Source organism: Sturnira hondurensis, unplaced genomic scaffold (assembly GCF_014824575.4).
Source record: "Sturnira hondurensis isolate 20B ecotype Veracruz unplaced genomic scaffold, ASM1482457v3 Scaffold0024822, whole genome shotgun sequence".
NCBI lineage: Eukaryota > Metazoa > Chordata > Mammalia > Chiroptera > Phyllostomidae > Sturnira > Sturnira hondurensis.
The window spans coordinates 2,779,695-2,798,322 of NW_028097453.1; the positions used below are offsets into that span (position 1 = coordinate 2,779,695).

General features: G+C 39.1%; 1 protein-coding gene across 1 annotated transcript in view; it reads right to left on the reverse strand.

Moving 5' to 3' along the window:
• RSBN1 (round spermatid basic protein 1) overlaps positions 1 to 18,628 on the reverse strand; it is a 38,383-nt gene that overhangs the window by 18,344 nt on the left and 1,411 nt on the right. Inside the window, exon 2 of the mRNA XM_037038718.1 lies at positions 7,832 to 8,505. Within this exon, the coding sequence (XP_036894613.1) occupies positions 7,832 to 8,505 (674 nt within the window). The remainder of the gene's footprint in view (positions 1 to 7,831; positions 8,506 to 18,628) is intronic.

The window sequence follows — 18,628 nt, forward strand, 5'->3', positions numbered from 1 at the left end:
GAAGGATTAGCTCTCCAGGAGGAGGCGGGATACCTTCTTTATTGTGACCGGAGGGAATGAAGAAAAGATGTCTGCAAAGTCTGAACAGTCATCGTGAGGGGCAGGAAAGCAAGCTGACCAAAGAAATGAATTACACTTCCCGGACAATGTACAGGGCCCACTGGAAGCCTTATGAAACCTTATAGAGACAAGCTCCTGAAAAATAATGCAAAACTGATGTTTAAAAACATTTGCACTGGGTAGAGTTTAGACAAGATTACCTCCAAGAGCCCTGGATTTACAATGCTATGAAATTCTAAGAAAATGGTATCTACAGGTCAAATAAAGGAATCAGATATAATAGTAGTAGATGGTATGCAGTTTTAAATGGCGTTTCTTAAACCTGCCTGATCACAGGAATTGAATTACTTGAGTTATTTATCTCACTTCAGATAAATAAGTGAGATAAATAAGTGAGATAAATAAGTGAGTAGGCCTCACTTCAGACCTACTGAATCAGGATTTCCATGAGAGGAACCTAAGATTCTATTATGTGTTTGAAACTAACAACCCCAGATTATCTTAGGATCTGGCAAGTCTGAGAAACTCTGGCCTGGAAACAGCATTCAAAAGCAAAGAACAAACTGAGCCCTGCCACCTCCCAAAGAATATGTCCTGGGGGCACAGTGAGGGAAGAAGCAAGTATTAGGAGAACTGGAGGAAAGCAAGTAGGGACCGAAGGAAAGAAGAACTAGCAGTGCCATGGAAACAGCGGACATGAATGCCCGCCAGGGGAACTCCCCTTCAGTAACTGCTGAAGGAGAAATGGGGAGAAGAGGCTGTGACATCATGGGGGAGAATGCCGCTACGAAAACACCACCTAGCTTCGCATGCATTCAAAAAATGTAATATATTTATGACATTTATAAAGTTGAAAACTTATATTTGAGTACTATACACATTGCTCTCTGCCAATATGTACACAGCCCTTTAGACTAGAAACTCAACTTTAAAAAGTTATCTTTTATCAACTGCTGAGAGTTAAATAAGATCGACTGTGCTGCCAAAACATGCAACTTTTAATAAGTCAGTTAAAAACTTAGAACATAGCAGCTTTTTCATAATTGCCAAAACCTGAAAGCAACTAAAGATGTCCCCCAGTAAGTAAATGGGTGGACTGGGCTGCATCCGTACACTGGAGTATTATTTGGTGCTAAAAAGAAAAGAGCTATTAAGCCATGAAAAGATATGGAGGACCTTAAAATGTGTATTATTAAGTGAAAGAAGCCAATCTGAAACAGCTACATACTACAGGGTGGGACAAAAGTAGGTTTATAGTAGTTCATATGGAAAAATGATACAATAATTAATAAATAAGAATACAAGAACAAACTGTGTTTTGCATACTCATGACTGTAAACCTACTCTTGCCCACCCTGTACGTGATCCCAAGTACATGACATTCTGGAAAAGGTGTAACTGTGGAGGCAGTAAAAAGATCAGTGTTTGGCAGGGGCTGGGGGAGGGAGGAAAGGCACAAAGAGGCAGAACACAGAGGATTCTCAGGGCAGTGAGAACACTCTGTCTGCTCCCATGACAGATGCATGTAATTCAAACCCCAGCGAGTGCGCAACACCAAGTGAATGCTAACACAAACTCTGGGCTTCGGGTAATGTGACGTGTCAGCAGGGGACCCAATTGCAGTAAATGTACCACTCGCAGAACATGCGGACACTAGGGAAGCCTAGGCATAGGTGGGGGCGAGGGGTATTTGAGAGAGCTCGGTGCCTTCTGCTCAACTTTGTTGTGAACCTAAAATGGCTCTAAAAAGAATTCTTGCCCCAGCCGGGTGCCTCAGTTGGAGCACCATCCTTGTACACCAAGGGCTCGCGGGCTCGATTTCCTGTAAGGGCACATATCCTTGGATGAGGATTTTTGAAATTATTAAATACAAAACTTAGCACTCAGCTAGAAATACACTGTATGAAAAACCCTCGGGGGGGGGGCGATAATTATCTCACAGAACTCACGTTTCAAGGAGAAACCTAATTAAGCTGATTGTTTAAAAAACAGAAAGGAAAAAGCTACCCAGCAGCCTTTACCTAATCTTGTGACCTATGAATAATAGAAAGGCATTTGCGGTTGAAAACCTACAGTGAGAAAGCGTTCTGAGTCAACAGGGAGATTAGATGCTGTACTTAGAAGGACAGAAGAAAAGGACCAAAGCTATCATTTTATGCTGTTTTATTTTATAAACCCAGCATCTTAACATACTTTTTCTTTTATATAACACATTGATGCGTAGTTCCTTAAGAGTTTCTCTTAGTTACCACCAAACCACAAAGCACCCTACTGGTTCTGCTAGTACTACCAATTCACTACAAAATGTTAACAGTATTAATTAAACATGGTAAGCACCAAATCCACCCATGTTAGGCCTTGCCACAATGCACAATAAATGAAGAAATAACATGTGTGGATTTTCTCTGGAACAGGAGGCATTACCATGTTGTAATAATAAAAGTAACATTTGTAAGAACTTCTCAGTAAAGTTAAAGAGGTATGATCCCTGGTAAAAAGACTTCAATATTTTATACACACACACACACACACACACACAGAAACTTAAAAAAAACCCCACAACTTAAAATACACACGCTTGCCAGGTGAAGAGAAAAAGCCCTATTATAGCAGATTCGCTCTTTAACCGCCTTCCCTGGCTCCCAGCACACACGCATGCACACCCCTTCTCCACACACACCTTTCAACAGACTTAGGGGCTCTCCGGTGAAAGCCGCCCCAGACAGTGACACTTCAAACCACTCCCCACTTGACTCCACTGTATTTTCAGTGGCTTTCTGTTGCCTGTTTGCAGTTCACGCACAGAACCTAAGACCTACAGCCCTGCCGGTGTGTGGGCTGGCAACATCAGCAGCATCCGGAAGCCTGTCAGAAACACAGGCCATAAAGCCCCTTTGTGTGTGTCTCTACACACAAAGTCACACTCCACATTTCATACGCAGGTTAAAATCTGCTGAAACCTTGCCCATAGGATTCAACACCACTTAAAGACAGGAAAAAACAATTCCGCTTTGAAGAAAGAACTGCCACTCTCTAACCTCGGAAAGGTCACAGGCAAAATGTGACCTTCCTCCTCTGGAAGACAAAGGCCTGGAAATGGTCCCCCTACTCTAAAATCCTGCTAGTCCATACGATGACTAGAAGAATATCTGGGTTTTTAATCAGTTTATCAGCTGCCATTAAGTTTTTATATGGAGGGGAGCCAAATATGGCATACTTATTGTAGAACACTTCAAAGTTTAAATCCATTTAAAAAGTTTTGGCCGTGGCCAGTGTGGCTCAGTGGGTCGTAGCATCGTCCTGTAAACTGAAAGGTCGTAGGTCTGATTCCCATCAGGGCACATACCTAGGTTGGGGGTTTGGTCCCCGACTGGGGCACATACAAGAGGCAACTGATGGCAACGACGTGTTTCTCACATCAATGTTTCTCTCCTTCTCTCGCCCTCCCTTCCCCTCTCTCTAAAGTCGATAAGCATGCCCTCCGGTGAGGACTGGAAAAAAAGTTTTTTAGCACCAACAATTGTGCCATATAATACCCAAGCAAAAAAAATCAAATTATATCTATTTATATAGATAATATATATAATATAGATAATATATTATATAGATAATATATATATATGGAAAAATACACTTCCAAGTGAACATTAATATTTCCCTATCAAATGACCAAAAGATTCCACAAACACTTAAATGGTTTGGTCAAAATTGCTATTTGGCCAATGACTATCTAAAACCAACTGGACCTGAATAATCCTACAGAATTATAAATATAACATACTTTACAGTACGTTATTTAGAGTCCTTTAGAGTAAAAACTCACACTTTACAAGGTTATCCTTGTTTCAACTGCTGAGAGTTAAGACGTCAAATGTGAGGATCAGCCTGGGGCTTCCATTAAGGTTTAGCAGGAACTTACCTCCTTTGGTGTTAGAATATTTAAGTTTTATAGAATAAGCAAAGCAAAAATCACCTATATGTGCATCCTAGCTTTGCAATTATAATAATTTAAAAATATATAAATAACAGAAGCTAGAAGTTTTCTTGCACAAAACAAATTACATTTTACTTCCCCTAGCTAACAGAGATGAGTTCTAAAGTAGTGTTTCTATATCCTAATGTGCATATAAACTACGTGGGGATCCTGTTAAAATGCGGATCATGATTGGAAAAATCTCATTAGGGGTCTGGGAGTACGCATTTCTAGCAAGCTCACAGTCGATGCCCAATTCACACATAGAGCACATGCAAGCAGCAAGCTTCCAAAAAAGAAAGTGCACTTTACAATACCAAGATGGCCACGGTCTGCAAAGCACTGCTCTTGATAGATGTTTCCAATTCAATTCCCAAGTGAGCAACGTAGCATTTTACCCATCCTCATCTTACTCGATCCCTCATATGGATATAATACTTACTCACTCCATCATTCACAAAACTTAGAAAACTTGTTTCCAAAACCTCCTCTACCTTTCTTTTTGATCTCTTCCCTTGTTCCTCATACTGACACACGGGTGCACCACAGGATTCCATTCTCTGCTCTCTCTCTTTTCCATTCTAACGCTGTAGCCAGGGTCAACTTTTATGCTAATGGATTCAACTTCTACATCTCCAGCCAAGCCATGTCTCCCCACCTTAGATCCATATGTTTAACTGCCTAACAACAGACATGGCTAACCACAGTCTTCACAAGTACCCCCAACACAAAATATCTCAAACACGACTCAACAGCTTCCGCCCAAAAGCCAGCTTCTGCACCCCTGAACTGACTTTGTGATCAGCAGCACCACCAGCCCATTGTCCAAATCACCCCTACCCTTCTCCCTCACCAAGTGCGAATAATCCCGTCTTCTAGTCATTTCTCAAATTTCATTCCTTCCTCTCTAGCATCAATATCAGTTTGGACATGAATTATTTCTGTCTGGTTACCATAGTAACCTAACCAGTCTTCTTGCTTCAAATCCCATTTTCCTCCTCAGGCCCATCCTCCACACTACTGTGTAATCTTTGCAAAATATAACTTGGTAACACAGCCCTATTAAAATTCACCAACAATTCCTCATAACCTTTAAGAAAAAGTACTAATTTTTCCTTTCAAGCACAGCAGATAAAGCTCTTCACAATCTTAATTTTGTCTATTTCTCTGGTCTCGACCCCTCACTACTCCCTCAGTGGGCATGTATCCTTGCCATAAGAAGCCATCTGCAGCTTCCCGAAACACCACATCCTTGAACGCCTGTGTGTGTGTTTGCACAGGCTATTCTTTTAATGCCCTTATTAAGCTACGTACTAATCTTCACAGACTATTCAAGCACGATATGCTTTGAAATGCCTTTTCGAATGACCTTGAGTCTGAGTTAGATGACACCACACACCGTGCCCCCACTCACAGCTGTTTTCCCTGAGTGTACTCTATGCTACTGCTTGTCAGACTGCACTGTAACCGCTGGTCCACTCATCTCCTCCACAAGACCTGGCGCATCAGTCAGTCCTTGTAAGAACAGAATGTGCGGTACGTGGCAGGTTCTCAGTAAGTGTTTGCTAAACGATCTTGAAATACACTCATGAATAATTATTATGATTACATAATTAAATTATAACTTCCAATAATTGTCTCTAAGGTAATTAAAAACTTACTTCCATTTATTTTTGACTTAACAGAACTTCAAGGCTACAGGAGCTTGGATAACAATGAACATCTCCAAGCCTCAGTTTCTTTGATGGAAAACGGATAAAATTGCTTACCTACCACATGGGTTGTGTTTAAAATATTCAGATATGAATGTGAAAGCATTTTGATAAACCACAAAGAACTAAATAAATGCAAACTATTGTGTTAGCTTCCATCCCAGCATGTGCCAAAGTCTCATGGGCTACACCAACCTCCTCTTCCACACCCACCTTGCACTTCTCTCCAATGACTCGAAGTTCAGAAATAAAATTAAGTGCCAAGATCACTACAGCATGAGACTTACTCAACAGTCTTCAATATTCTCATGTGGCTGAAGTGTTTAATGATATCTAATTTAAAACTAATCTGATATGATCTTAAAAAATGGTTATTTTGTAAGTATCAAAGTAAATCTCAAGGTAAGTTGTTGGTACAGTCAGTGAAATTTCAGCTCCATTTAAAAAAATTAACTGGAGGACAAAAATCAGCAGGGAATTATTTAGAGATATTTGCTTTAAATATGCTCACTTGATCTTAGCTAAAAGGCCAGGAAGAGGTATCTAAATATCTTGATCCACTGTAGATTAATATTAAAGTTGAAAAGTCACCTTCACAGAACCAACACTTTTTTCCCCCAAGTTCCTGGCTTATTTCTCAGACACGCCTGCTGGTCTAACCGTCAATCAGAAGAGAAGACGTGCTGCATCTTTCTAAACCAAAAAAATGACAGAGCGCGTTAACTGTGCTCTCAGCAATATCTTTCTTGGTTCAAGAGGGACTCACGGGGACTATGGACTACTTTCGGTTCCTTCTGCAATATTGGTAAAAATAGGATTCCTTAACCTTCAAGGGGCAAAACTCCTTAAAAAAAAGGAAAAAGAAAAAAAACAAAATCTACTACAAAAGTCAGCACTTCGGTACCTGATTGTGGTAACAAGGCCAAAATCCAAGACGAAGCCCTTTATTGCACATCGTGTTCCAACATCTTGGGCAGCCCCATCTTGCGACCTCTCCAGATTGGCTGCTCCTGCTCTCTCTACTGCAGAGAGAACTTCAATTAGAGAAATTCTGAAGCTCATAAATCTGAACTGGATACTCCCCTCACTGGAGGCAAGAATGGTAAGAATTACTAAAAAGATTTAAGTTAGAAGAGGTTTCCGATCGAAGTGGCTTGAAACCACTATAACACAGGCAGCTGAGAGTCTTATGACGCAACAGTCTACTGACTTTTTAAAAAAATCTTAAGGAAAAGAATGGCAGCAAAGTATTACATAACCTGAAAAAACCAGGTTATGTAATCGTAAGTCTCTACAGAGTGCAACCTTTTCCACTAAACTTGTGTACAATTTATATTGATAACACAAACTTATAGCTGGCCATTCATGTTTATAATCCTTATGACAAAAACAAGCAAGAAAAAAATACTAGGACATATTATCAACTTCATTTTATGCCCTAAAATAACTTCACTGGGGAAAAAAACGCCCGGTTAAAGAGCACTGGCTTAGGAAGGAGAGGTTTCCCTGCTGACTTAAGCCTAGCTGCCTGAGCAAGGCTTCGGAAAACGTCCTCGCCTGCGACGGTCCGCAGACAAGGAGCAGCAGCTACGGCGGTCTTCCTAGTGACACTTCCAAGTCACGTAAAGGAAGTATGTTTCTGGGGTAGACTGCCAACAAGTTACTGGGGGAAAACAGCAACAACCTGGCAAATAAATAAGCCATTGCCCTCATGTGTTTTATCAGGACACAAAAGGTCAAGTTTACTGACGTTACCTTGAGGCTACCAGATCTAAATCACACCTTCCATACTAATGTTACCAGACCCGTGAGAGAATGGATTCGTTTTCAAGCTGGTTTTCCATAAAGACCTGTAATCATGTATAACATGTATAGAGTGTTTCTTAGACCAAGCAAGTAATAAGCCTCATCCCAATTCAGCAATCAAGGTTTTCCAATTCGAGAAAGAAACAATTCAAACCACATTTACCAGAATGAACTGTTATCGAAAGTATGCTGGAATGTGCTATGCCACAGAATGAGGTTAGTACTGTTGAGATACCGCAACTGGACTTACAAAATAATTTCAACAATGATTTCACCTTACCTGAGTGTGAAAATTTGAAATGGTGGTTGTTTCTATATCTTTCTTGCCCAGAATTTCCATTTTCACTGGAGTGTTGGGGAAATTAAAAGCAAAATAGTCCAAGAAGTCCGGGAGATAAGCAGCCGCTCCATGCACTATTGCTAAAGCATAGTAGGCAGCATTTTTCTCATTTTCACTGAATGTCAAAGCAAGAAACTCCTCAGAAAACCTCTCCATCTCCATTGGAGACAAAAACGAGAGTTCATCCATGTAAGCATGGAGGACGAGCGCGCCACCATTGGACTGGTGCTCCTCATGAATAAAGCTGCTAAATTTAGTACCTGTTTTTAAGAAATTTCTGCGAACAGAATGCTCCTGGTGAGTCATGAAAGGCGTCTGCACTCCCTGGGGTACCCGATACTCCTGCATGCCCAAGTTTAGTCGGCAGAGCTGCTCGTCCTTCAGATACCTGAAGGACTCCTTATCGACTCCCGAAGTGCTGTTTACTTGCCCTTGGGTGAGGATTTCCTTACTGATGCGCGTCAGGCCAGCACAGACAGTTTGTACTTCCTTATTGTACATTTTAAGGCGTCTTCCTCGCATATCTTCTCGGTGTTTCTTTTTCTTTTTCTTCTTTATTTTCTTCAAGACAAAATCATCGGCTCTCTGGGTTTTACCATTTTCATCTGATGTTTCTGGCCACAATAATTAAAAAGAAGTTAGTTGCTAGGTCCAGTGTCAACATACAAGCTTCTTAAGGTACTTGATCTCAAATTAAAACACCTATTGTCAGTTGCTATGCATTTTCCATTACATGTTTATAAAATGAATGAGAAAAAAATCTTCAAGTACAATAATATTCTGACCTGGAGATTATGCTAGAGTCGATAAGGCCAAGGTCAGATATGACTTAGTATGACCAGCAATCAAACACCTGAAGGAAATACAGGAGCAACTGATTTCACAGATGCCATACAGAACGGTGTACCTGTTCATCAACCACTGTGAAATCTATATTGAAGCTCATCATATCTTGCTGTCAGTCTACACGTTATTATAATACATACAGGTGAATCAAAGGGAAATTGAGCTTAAGACACCATTTTGCCTACCAAATTGGCCAAAAAAATTGGCATTCTCATGTACTGTTGCTGCAAGTATAAACTGGCACAACTTTCATGAAAGGCAATTTGGTACCCTCTAAAATAAATATGTACCAAAAGATTTGAAAATATTTGTCATTCTCAGACCCCAAAATTCCATTCCCAAGTAAAAATTACCTAAGGAAATACCTGAAGATACATAAAAATAGCCATGACAGTTATTTAGGAAATTTCCTAAATATCTAATAATAGGATATTAATTAAACTCTGGTACTTACATATGGTAAAATACTACTCAAACACTAATAAAGTATATTACAGATGATAAGAACTGACAAATTACATGGTTACAAAATGCTTACATTGTTACTTCTGCAGAAAGACTTCTCTTCATAACTCTTCACCCAATTTGGATGGCTATCCCTACTGTGTGCTTCCTTATTACTGTTACTTCTCATCACGGCGCATAACTACATTCAGTGGTACTATGTATTAAATTTTCCACCTTTCCTCTAGACTGTAAGCAATCTAAAGTCAGACATACATATGTGTATAGACAGATATATAGACATAGATATCTTACCTCTCTTTCCAGAGTATCTAATACACATATAATCTTATCCTATTTTTATAATATTAAACATTCATTCATTCAAACTTTTATTTAGTACCTACTATATACCAAGGACACTTCTGGGCACTGGGAATACAGCATTAACTAAGACAGGCAAGATCCCTACTTCTCAGACTTCACAGTCTAGTTGTACAAGAAAGAGAAAGTTATCAGTAACTTCCCCTGCTGGGGAAGCTCTCTTTGAGAACTGACATTTACACTGAGTCCTAAAGAATAAGACAAAACAAGCATCTTTTCGAGAGAAAATTAGCCCAGGGAGAAGCAAAGTACCTAAAGAGAGGAAAAAGTCTAACTTACCTATATATATTTTGTATATATACAACACAAAAAGTTATCTAGAAAAATATATATCAAAGTATTACGGTAGTTACCTAGGCTAGTAAGATTATAAATGCCTAGCTTTCTTTTTTTTCTTATCTATATTTTCTAATTTTCTATAAAAACATATTATTTATAACTAAAATTTTTATTTTTAGCTTTGGCTGGTGTGGCTCAGTGGATTGAGTGCTGGCCTGAGGGCCAAAGGGTCACCAGTTCAATTACTAGTCAGGGCACAGGCCTGGGCTGTGGGCCAGGTCCCCAGTTGGGGTGTGTGAGAGGCAACCTCGCATTGATGATTCTCTCCCTCTCCCTCTTTCTCAAAATAAATAAATACAATCTTTTTAAAAATTTATTTTTTAATTTTAAGGGGTTATCATAGTTTGACAAACCCAAATTAGGGTGCATCTTTTATTTCCTAGTTGGAAAATATACCTAGCAAGAATTCTCTAGGATTAAATGTCAGGTACAGTGCTGATCAACCTTCAAGCATGGTGTGGTATTAATTCTATGTAATCAAAGAATTTACCCACCCAACAATAGTATTTCTGACACGATTCAATTAATTCGGGGCTAAAACAAGTACTAATCCTGTCTTAATCCCAACTAATCCTATTACTACACCTGGGAAGAGCAAGTTCAATAAATTTTACAGTAAAAAATTTACTTGGAATATAATACGTAAATATGTAATAGTTGCAGTGCTCTATGCAAAATCATTCTGATCACCAGATATTACAGGTTATAAAGCCCCTCTAAAGAAAACATTTAAAAGTGCAAACCAAAGACTTTAAAGTGTACGGATACCAAATGTTTTTCATCCTGCTTAATGCTTGCTTTTAAACAAAAAGGAAACCACATGCAAACATCACAAACATCTCTTAAACTGAGATGACTGACCAAAATATACACGTCATCAGATCACTTAAATTGTCAAGAGAAAAAGCAACCTTTTATTCCACATACGACTAAATCTTTGAGAATTCATTACAACACTTAGTCACAATCAGTTTCTTACCAAATAAAATTCATCTAAATACTTTTCTCATACATCAAATCCATAATTTAGGCAATTCTGTCAAATAACTAAATGTTAAAGCCATTAAACACAAAGGTTAATCCAATGTTTTTAAAAAATCATCTAATTACCCTCTGCTAAATGTTTTAGCAATTTCACAGGAAAAGAAAAAGAAAATATCTCTGAATAGATTCTGTTATTTTAAGCTTCAGAGGAGGTATCCGGTATGCAGAAGATGAATTCACAGAAGACGAACTGTAACCTACATCTGCCACTGACATTAACACGAGGAGCTGCCTCGATTGTAACACACATCTGTCCTCACCATCAGCTTACCAATGATATTTCTAACATGGCCAAGTCTCTGTGGGTTTTATTCCACAACGCCTAAGAACCGTTCAATTAATCCAGCATGGTCCATCTCAAGAAAAAAGAAAAAAACCACCATATAAGGAAATGAAAAAGACCTTAAATTGATTTTAATCTCATACTTCAACATGACAAAGGTTTAAAACATGAAATACATTTCAATCTATCTACTCACCAACCCTGTTCTTCACATTTTGATTCTTATCTAGGGCTGAGACATAGCAAGTTCACTTCTGTGTGTCACAGAGAAATCTGAGACAAATTCTGACACCCTAGCTAGCGAATTTCTTTGAATAAACAAGTATTATTTTTGAGTTATTGTGGTGGTCACTAATTGAGAATGGCATACATAGACAAAGCTGTTAAAATTCATTATACACAGTTAGACATCACTGCCTAAAGAGAATATTGAGGTTATCTTGCCTTGAATTAAAGAACTTTTTTTAAAAGTCAATGTCTCTGGAATACAAATTATTCAAACCAATATGTTGTACACCTTAAACTTAAACAATGTTATTAAATATCAATTATACTCAATTTTTTCAAAGTCACTGTCTAAAGAACAATTCCCTTCCAGTGAAGGGTGTTGGAAACATAGAAAGTATTCCAACACAGAAAGTATTCAGACCAACTACACTTAAATAAAAATAAATTTAAAAATTAAAATGTCAATTTGGGGGGAAAAAACTGTGATAGAACTTTTAAAAAAGCTAAAATTTATTGACAAGAGTTCATTTACAGAAAAAAAGCCAAGCTACACCGTCTGTGATTTGGGAAAGCTTTCTTTCACACATCAAACTGTGAGATTAATTATAAAAAAAAGTATGTCACCTACAGGGGAAGACACAAACATTCATCTAAGAGGCAAATTACTGGCTGTCTTTGAGAGCCGGCCTGTGAACTAAAGAGTCACCAGTTCAATTCCCAGTCAGGGTACATGCCTGGGTTGCAGGTCAAGTCTTTCCCAGGAAGGGGTGTGCAAGAGGCAATCACACACTGATGTTTCTTTCCCTCTCTTTCTCCCTCCCTCCCTTCCCTTCCCTCTAAAAATAAATAAATGAAACCTATTTTAAAAATCATGTTATCATATCATTATTATCAACTATCAAATAGCATAATTTATTTAACATCACTATTCACAGTTTCCATGAATGCAAAAACAAATAAGTAACCCTTCCACATTATAAAACATGAATCATAACACATTCTTAGGCTTGAATTATAACTTAGAACTGAAAAAAAAACCCTTCATTCCTAAAAATCATGGATAAGCAAAAACAAAACAATAACAACTTTTATATTTTACTAATCATAATAAGGAAAAAGACTAAAGTTGTTTTCTGAAAACAAATTCTTTTTGGTTTTATTAAGCTCTTCCAGTTCCATATTTAAAACCTGACTAAAAAGGAAACAGTAAAAACTGCTCACGTTGAAGGTCATGATCTGAGTAAATCACTGTTTCCAACACCACCTCGCTTCACTGCCCCCTCCGCCCCACTCCACTGCAGGGTCTAAGTGGCTGGCTGGGTCTAAATCCCTGCCCTAGCTGTATTGCCTTTTTCATTCAGGTTAATTCTTTGTACTGTGTTTCTCACTGTTAAATGGGGGGGGGGGGGGGGGGGGGGGGGNCGGGTGTAACAGTCCTTTCTCACAATATCAGTGTGCAAAATAAACAAAGCATATTAAAGTACTCAGAATAGTCCTAGGACATAACAAACACCCGGTACACGGATAACCACTATTATTAGTCCCAAACAGCTGAGTTGTGGAGACGTAGAGCATGCGCTTTGTAAGAACAGTCTGTGCTTTATGGTTAGAAAGACCTAGGTTAATGGCCCAGCTCCACTGCTTACTACTGTCTCTGGGCAAGCTCACAAATCTCTCTACACTTCAATTTTCTTATCTCAAAACATGATTAATACTAATCTCTACCTCAGAGTTTCTGTAAGGACTGAGACAACAGAAGGCCTCATAACAGTATCCGACCATAATTCCTCACCACCTCTATTATCATTTTCATAATATTTGATAATATTCCTTGAAATAATTGGCAATAACTCTGAGATATCAAAACTAGAGCTAGAAATGACCAACCTAGAGTTCAATACATTGTACCAAAAGAGAAACACATAAAAGGGAAAACAAATCTCTGACAGAAGGGGGAAAACTGTTATTTACCAACTGTCTGCTAGTGATCATGTTATCACATTCTAACCCTCACACCAGTAAAACAGATACATAAACCCCTTTTACAGAGAAGAAAACAACTTAAAACACAGTATGCTATTTCTATTAGGTCTCAAAAAGCCAGCAGGCAATAACCAAGGTTCAAAAGTCTCACCTGTCTGACTCCAAAACTCAAACTCCTCCAAAACACTCCACTCCACGCTCCGTCTGCCTTTTCCACGCACTCCTCTCTGCGGCACCCCATGGGACAGTCAACTAAATGATCTAATTACAATTAATGGACTTGAGGCAGCTTGGAAGAGCCTCTAATAAAGGGAGCATTACTTTATTCAATGAATACTGTACTGAGTGTCCACTGCATGATAATTCTGCAAGATCACAAAGGTGGCATTATGGCATACACAAATTTTCATGGCCTCGAAGGCTTCTTTGGCTCTCTGGGAAAGGAGACGTATCAGGCCTTGAAATTGTGGCTCTGATGGATGAGATTATCTGTTTATTTCAGTTCTATAATCCCAAAGTAATCCCCCACTCCTATCACCAAAACAACTATTTCAGGACTTAAAATTCCTGCCAACAGCTTTTTGACATCACAGAAAATTTCAATTAGTAGTCTGGCAGCTGGGCAGCTGGGCAGCGACGAAAAAGTGAGCGAATGGAAGGCTGACTCACAGGGAACACATAAAAGCAATCCTGCCACTTAATGACACTGGGGAAGACAGCTACAGGAGTCGGCTCGCCCCTTTCCTCTTTTAAAAAACGTTACTGAAATCACAAATTTAACCAAGAACAATTAAAGAGAAGCATTACTTCCTTCGATGGGTTTTGAATGGAAGTTTGTTTGTTTTATGCTTTTAATGAGCAGTAGGGAGAAAAAAATATTAAGATTTCAAAAGACACAGGTTATCTGTCGGTTTAAGACTCAAGCCTGCTGCTTAGGAGAAATAAAAGTAGGTTTGAATATCTCTTAATATTTATTATCTTCTAGATTCAGTTCTATCATTTTATAACTAGAAAAGTTTACCCATGTTACTTTACCTCTTCAAAATCATTTTACGTACCATTCTACAGATAAAGCAAGTTCACCTTAGCATTTACAGATTAAACTTTTGTTTCAACTATTTAGGAGCAACTCCAAGTGTCTGCAATCCGGCTCTTGGCCTGGCTGAAGGAGCGGCCTCAGGGGTCTGCAAACTTTTTCTACGAAGAGCCAGAGAGGAGGCGCCGCAGGCCCCCTGACCTGTCTCAATGGCTCTGGCTCAGCTCTGCTGCCGCCGCAGCACAAAACCTGCCGGAGACGGTCTGCCTGAATGAGTGGGGTGGCCGTATTCCGGCAACGCTTTACCTCTGGGACTGAATCGGAATCTCCTGTGATTTTCACATGTCATGGGTTGGTTTTTCTTTTCAACAATTTAAAATATAAAAAAATTCTTAGCTCACAGGTCACATAAAAATAGGCAATGGAACTGAGTTTTGACAAAGGTGCAAAAGAAATTCAATGGAAAAATAGTCCTTTCAACAACAGGGACTGGAGCAACTGGCTATCCACAGGCAAATAAAAGGAAAAAAGGAACTTCGACCTAGCCTCACACCTTATATAAAATTAACTCCCATGGGACACAGATTCAAATGTAAAAGTCAAAATTATAAAACTTTCAGGAAGAAATAACAGGAGAAAAATTCTTGGGACTTAAGTCTTGAGACCACAGACATGACATCAAAAGCATATTCATGAAAGAAAAAAAAACAATAAATTGAACTTCAAGGAAATCTAAAACTTGCTCTGTGAAAGAACCTGTTGAGAGGATGGAAAGATAAACAACAGAGTGGGAGAAAACATTTGCAAACCACATATCTGACAAAGGACCTTATCTGTAATAAACAGAATTCTCAAACTTTCACTTAGTAAAAAAAAACAAAAATTTCAACTAGAAAACGGGCAAAAAACCAGAGGGAAGGGTGCAGTGGGGGGGGGGGGGGGGGGGGGGGGGGGGGTATGGGTGTATNGGGGAGGAGGGTATAGGAGGATATAAGTGGTGATGGAAGGAGACCTGACTTCAGGTGGTGAACACACAGTCCAGTGTACAGATGATGTGTTGTGGAATTGTGCACCTAAAATCTGCATAGTTTGGTTAACCTGTGTCATCCCAATAAATTCAATAAAAAAGGGGAAAAAGAAAATTGGCAAAAGACATAGACATTTTAATGATGAGGATATATGAACAGCACATGATGACATGAAAAGATGTTAAATAGCACTAGCCACTGGGAAAATGCAGCTTAAGTCATGATGAGGCATCACTGTACATCTCCCAAAACAGATAAAACCAAAGGTTAGTAAGACCAGATACTGGCAAAGATGTGGAGGAAGTGCATCTCCCACACATTACTGGTGGGACTGCAGAATGGTACAGATCATCTAGAAAAGAGTTTGGCACTGTCTTTAAAAAATAAAAGTCAATGCCTAAATATGCACTTACCATATTACCTGGCAAACGCATTCTCTGGGAATGCAATTACATCCACACAAAGACCTGAACTTGAATGTTCATAGAAGCTTTACTCACAAAAGCTAAACTAGAAACTAAAATTTACTAAGTCCTTTAGTAAGTAAATGGTCAAACTGTGGTATATCCGTACCATAGAATATTATTCAGTAATGAAAAGGAGTGAGCTACTGATATGGTTACTGTATGTATCAGGAACATCATGCTTAGTGTGTGGGGGGGAAATCCCTCAAAAAAATGACACATGGTATTATTCCATTTACATAACATTCTCAAAATCATAAAACTATAGAGCTACACTGGTGGTTGCTGGAGAACAGATTAGTGGTTGCTAGGGTTAGGGAAGGTGAGGAGCCACAGGGAGTTCCTAAGACTATCCATGGATAGCATTAGGGGCATCTCCGTGGTGTCGCAATAATTGTGAATCTTGATTGCAGTTCAATTCATCTCCAGGTGATGAAAGGGCACAGCAGCACGTGCACACACACCAATGTCAATTTCCTGGTACTGATATTATACAACAGTTATGTAAGATGTAACCTTTGGGGGGAAGAAACCCTGTCTACGCTAGTTTTGCAATTTCCTGTGAATATTTTATTACCTCAAAATAAAAAGTTAAAGTAGTTTCTAAAATCTGAAGGGAAAGGAAAACAGTGCTCCGTAAATAACAAGGATCTAGCCACTCTCCTTTCTAATCCTAGAGCTGTTTCAAGTACGAAGCATGATAAAATAACAACGGTCTTAACAGGGCCTCATAGCAGCCAGACACTGTTTTCAATGCTTCCCACGTACTCCCCATTTAAAGCTCGTAACAACCTAACAAACAACCTAACAAGAGAAACACCTCAATCCCATTCTACAAACAGGTACGTGAAGCAGAGGGAGTTAAAGCAGTTTGCCGTGGTCACACAGTTACCAGTAAAGCCAAGACTTAAATTCAGGTGGATTACATAGGCCTGCCTCCGGCACACCACAGTAGTAAGTATAAAGATGCTCAGCAAAAAAGTAAAAGGTATGCAAAGTGTGTGTAAAAGCCTGGATTAAACAAGGTAAAACCAGGTTTTTTTCTGTAGGGTTCTCAGAACTTTTAAAATGCCAGTGCGTGTCACGTACCCAAGAGGCTATGGTATTTGGTTCCCCCCCAGAAAGCATAATCCAGCAGCCTCTCATTCAGAAATTAAAATGTTCAAACTAGACTTATTGTGATCACTTCAAAATACATACAAATATTAAATCACCATGTCCTACACCTGAAACTAATATAATGTTGTGTGTCAATTATGCCTCAATTTTTTTTAAAGTTTAAATGACCTGACCTTAACCCACTTGTAGTAATGGCAAACTACAGATGCTTTGGATTACGCTGTCCAATGTGGTAGCCACTAGCCAAAAGGAACTATTTAATCATAATTTAATGAGAATTAAATTATGACAGTTCCTCAGTCATACCAGCCACATTTCACGTCTTCAAGACTTGTTTCAAGGGCCACACGTGACTAACGGCTACCGCACTGGACAGGACAGATACAGACAGAACACTTCCATCACTGGAGAAAGTTCTGTGGACAGCACTGGGTTAAAGGGGTTTATTTATTTGTTTCAGGGGGAAAAAAAACATGAGGCCTGTACAATGTCCAGAGGAGCATATTATGAATCATTATACATGAAATTGCCACCCCCCCCCCACAGAAGGGGGCTACATCAGAAATTCCTGATGGACAGGCTACTGCCACCCCAATGCCCAAGTAAAGGGAAGCAAAGGAGTGGGGAAAAGGAAGAGCAGAGAGAAAAAGCAACACCGCACAGCTGGGGGATGAAACTGGAACTGGGATTCAGGAGATCTGGGTTCTAAGCCCTATTAGGCACATGAATCATTTAAAATTTTTTGAAATATGTGTATTTGGTATTACTTTGGGCTCTGCTCTCCTTTTACTGAACAGACTGGAACTGGGTGCTCTCTAACGTTACCTCTAGCTCGGGATGGTCAAAACATAAACACACACCTGAAATGAGGAGATAAGATCTAAAGGTGAAAACAAGAGAGAGCAAGATCACTGCACACTGGCGGCAGAAACTGGCACTCCGGGCAGCCTGGCACAAGTTTGGGTACCAGGAATGGGAGAAAGACTCACCCGAATTCAATAAATGCTGCTGGGCAATTATTTTCAATAAACTGCAACATTTGAAAGTAGCACCCCCCCAAAAAAAATAAATAAATAAAATAAATGATCAGCCTCAGACTTAATCTAAGACCAAATAGGAGAAGGAATCCAAGACTCACAGAACTTTGGATTGGAAGGCTGATTCATTCATATGCCTGGCCCAGTAATAAGAAACACAGTAGTATCTTAAAATCTGCTTGAGCAGATACAACTAACATTACATAAAAGCATATACAAAACACAAACGCATGGCATAATAAAAATTCATGCAGCACCCTCACCCTCTTCTACAGAAAATATAAACAAGTGCTACAGGTACTTGGAAACAGAAAGACACCGATTTTGGCCACCTTAATTTCCCTAGAATTTACAATTAGATAGTCCTACATTTTCTGGGTTAAATAGTCTTGACTTTAGCTGAGGTTATCGGAATTAAATAAATCCTAATTTGTTGTGCCGACTAAATAAAATGCAACTGGAATTCTCGCCTTTACTATGTACTAATTAACGCACGCTTCCC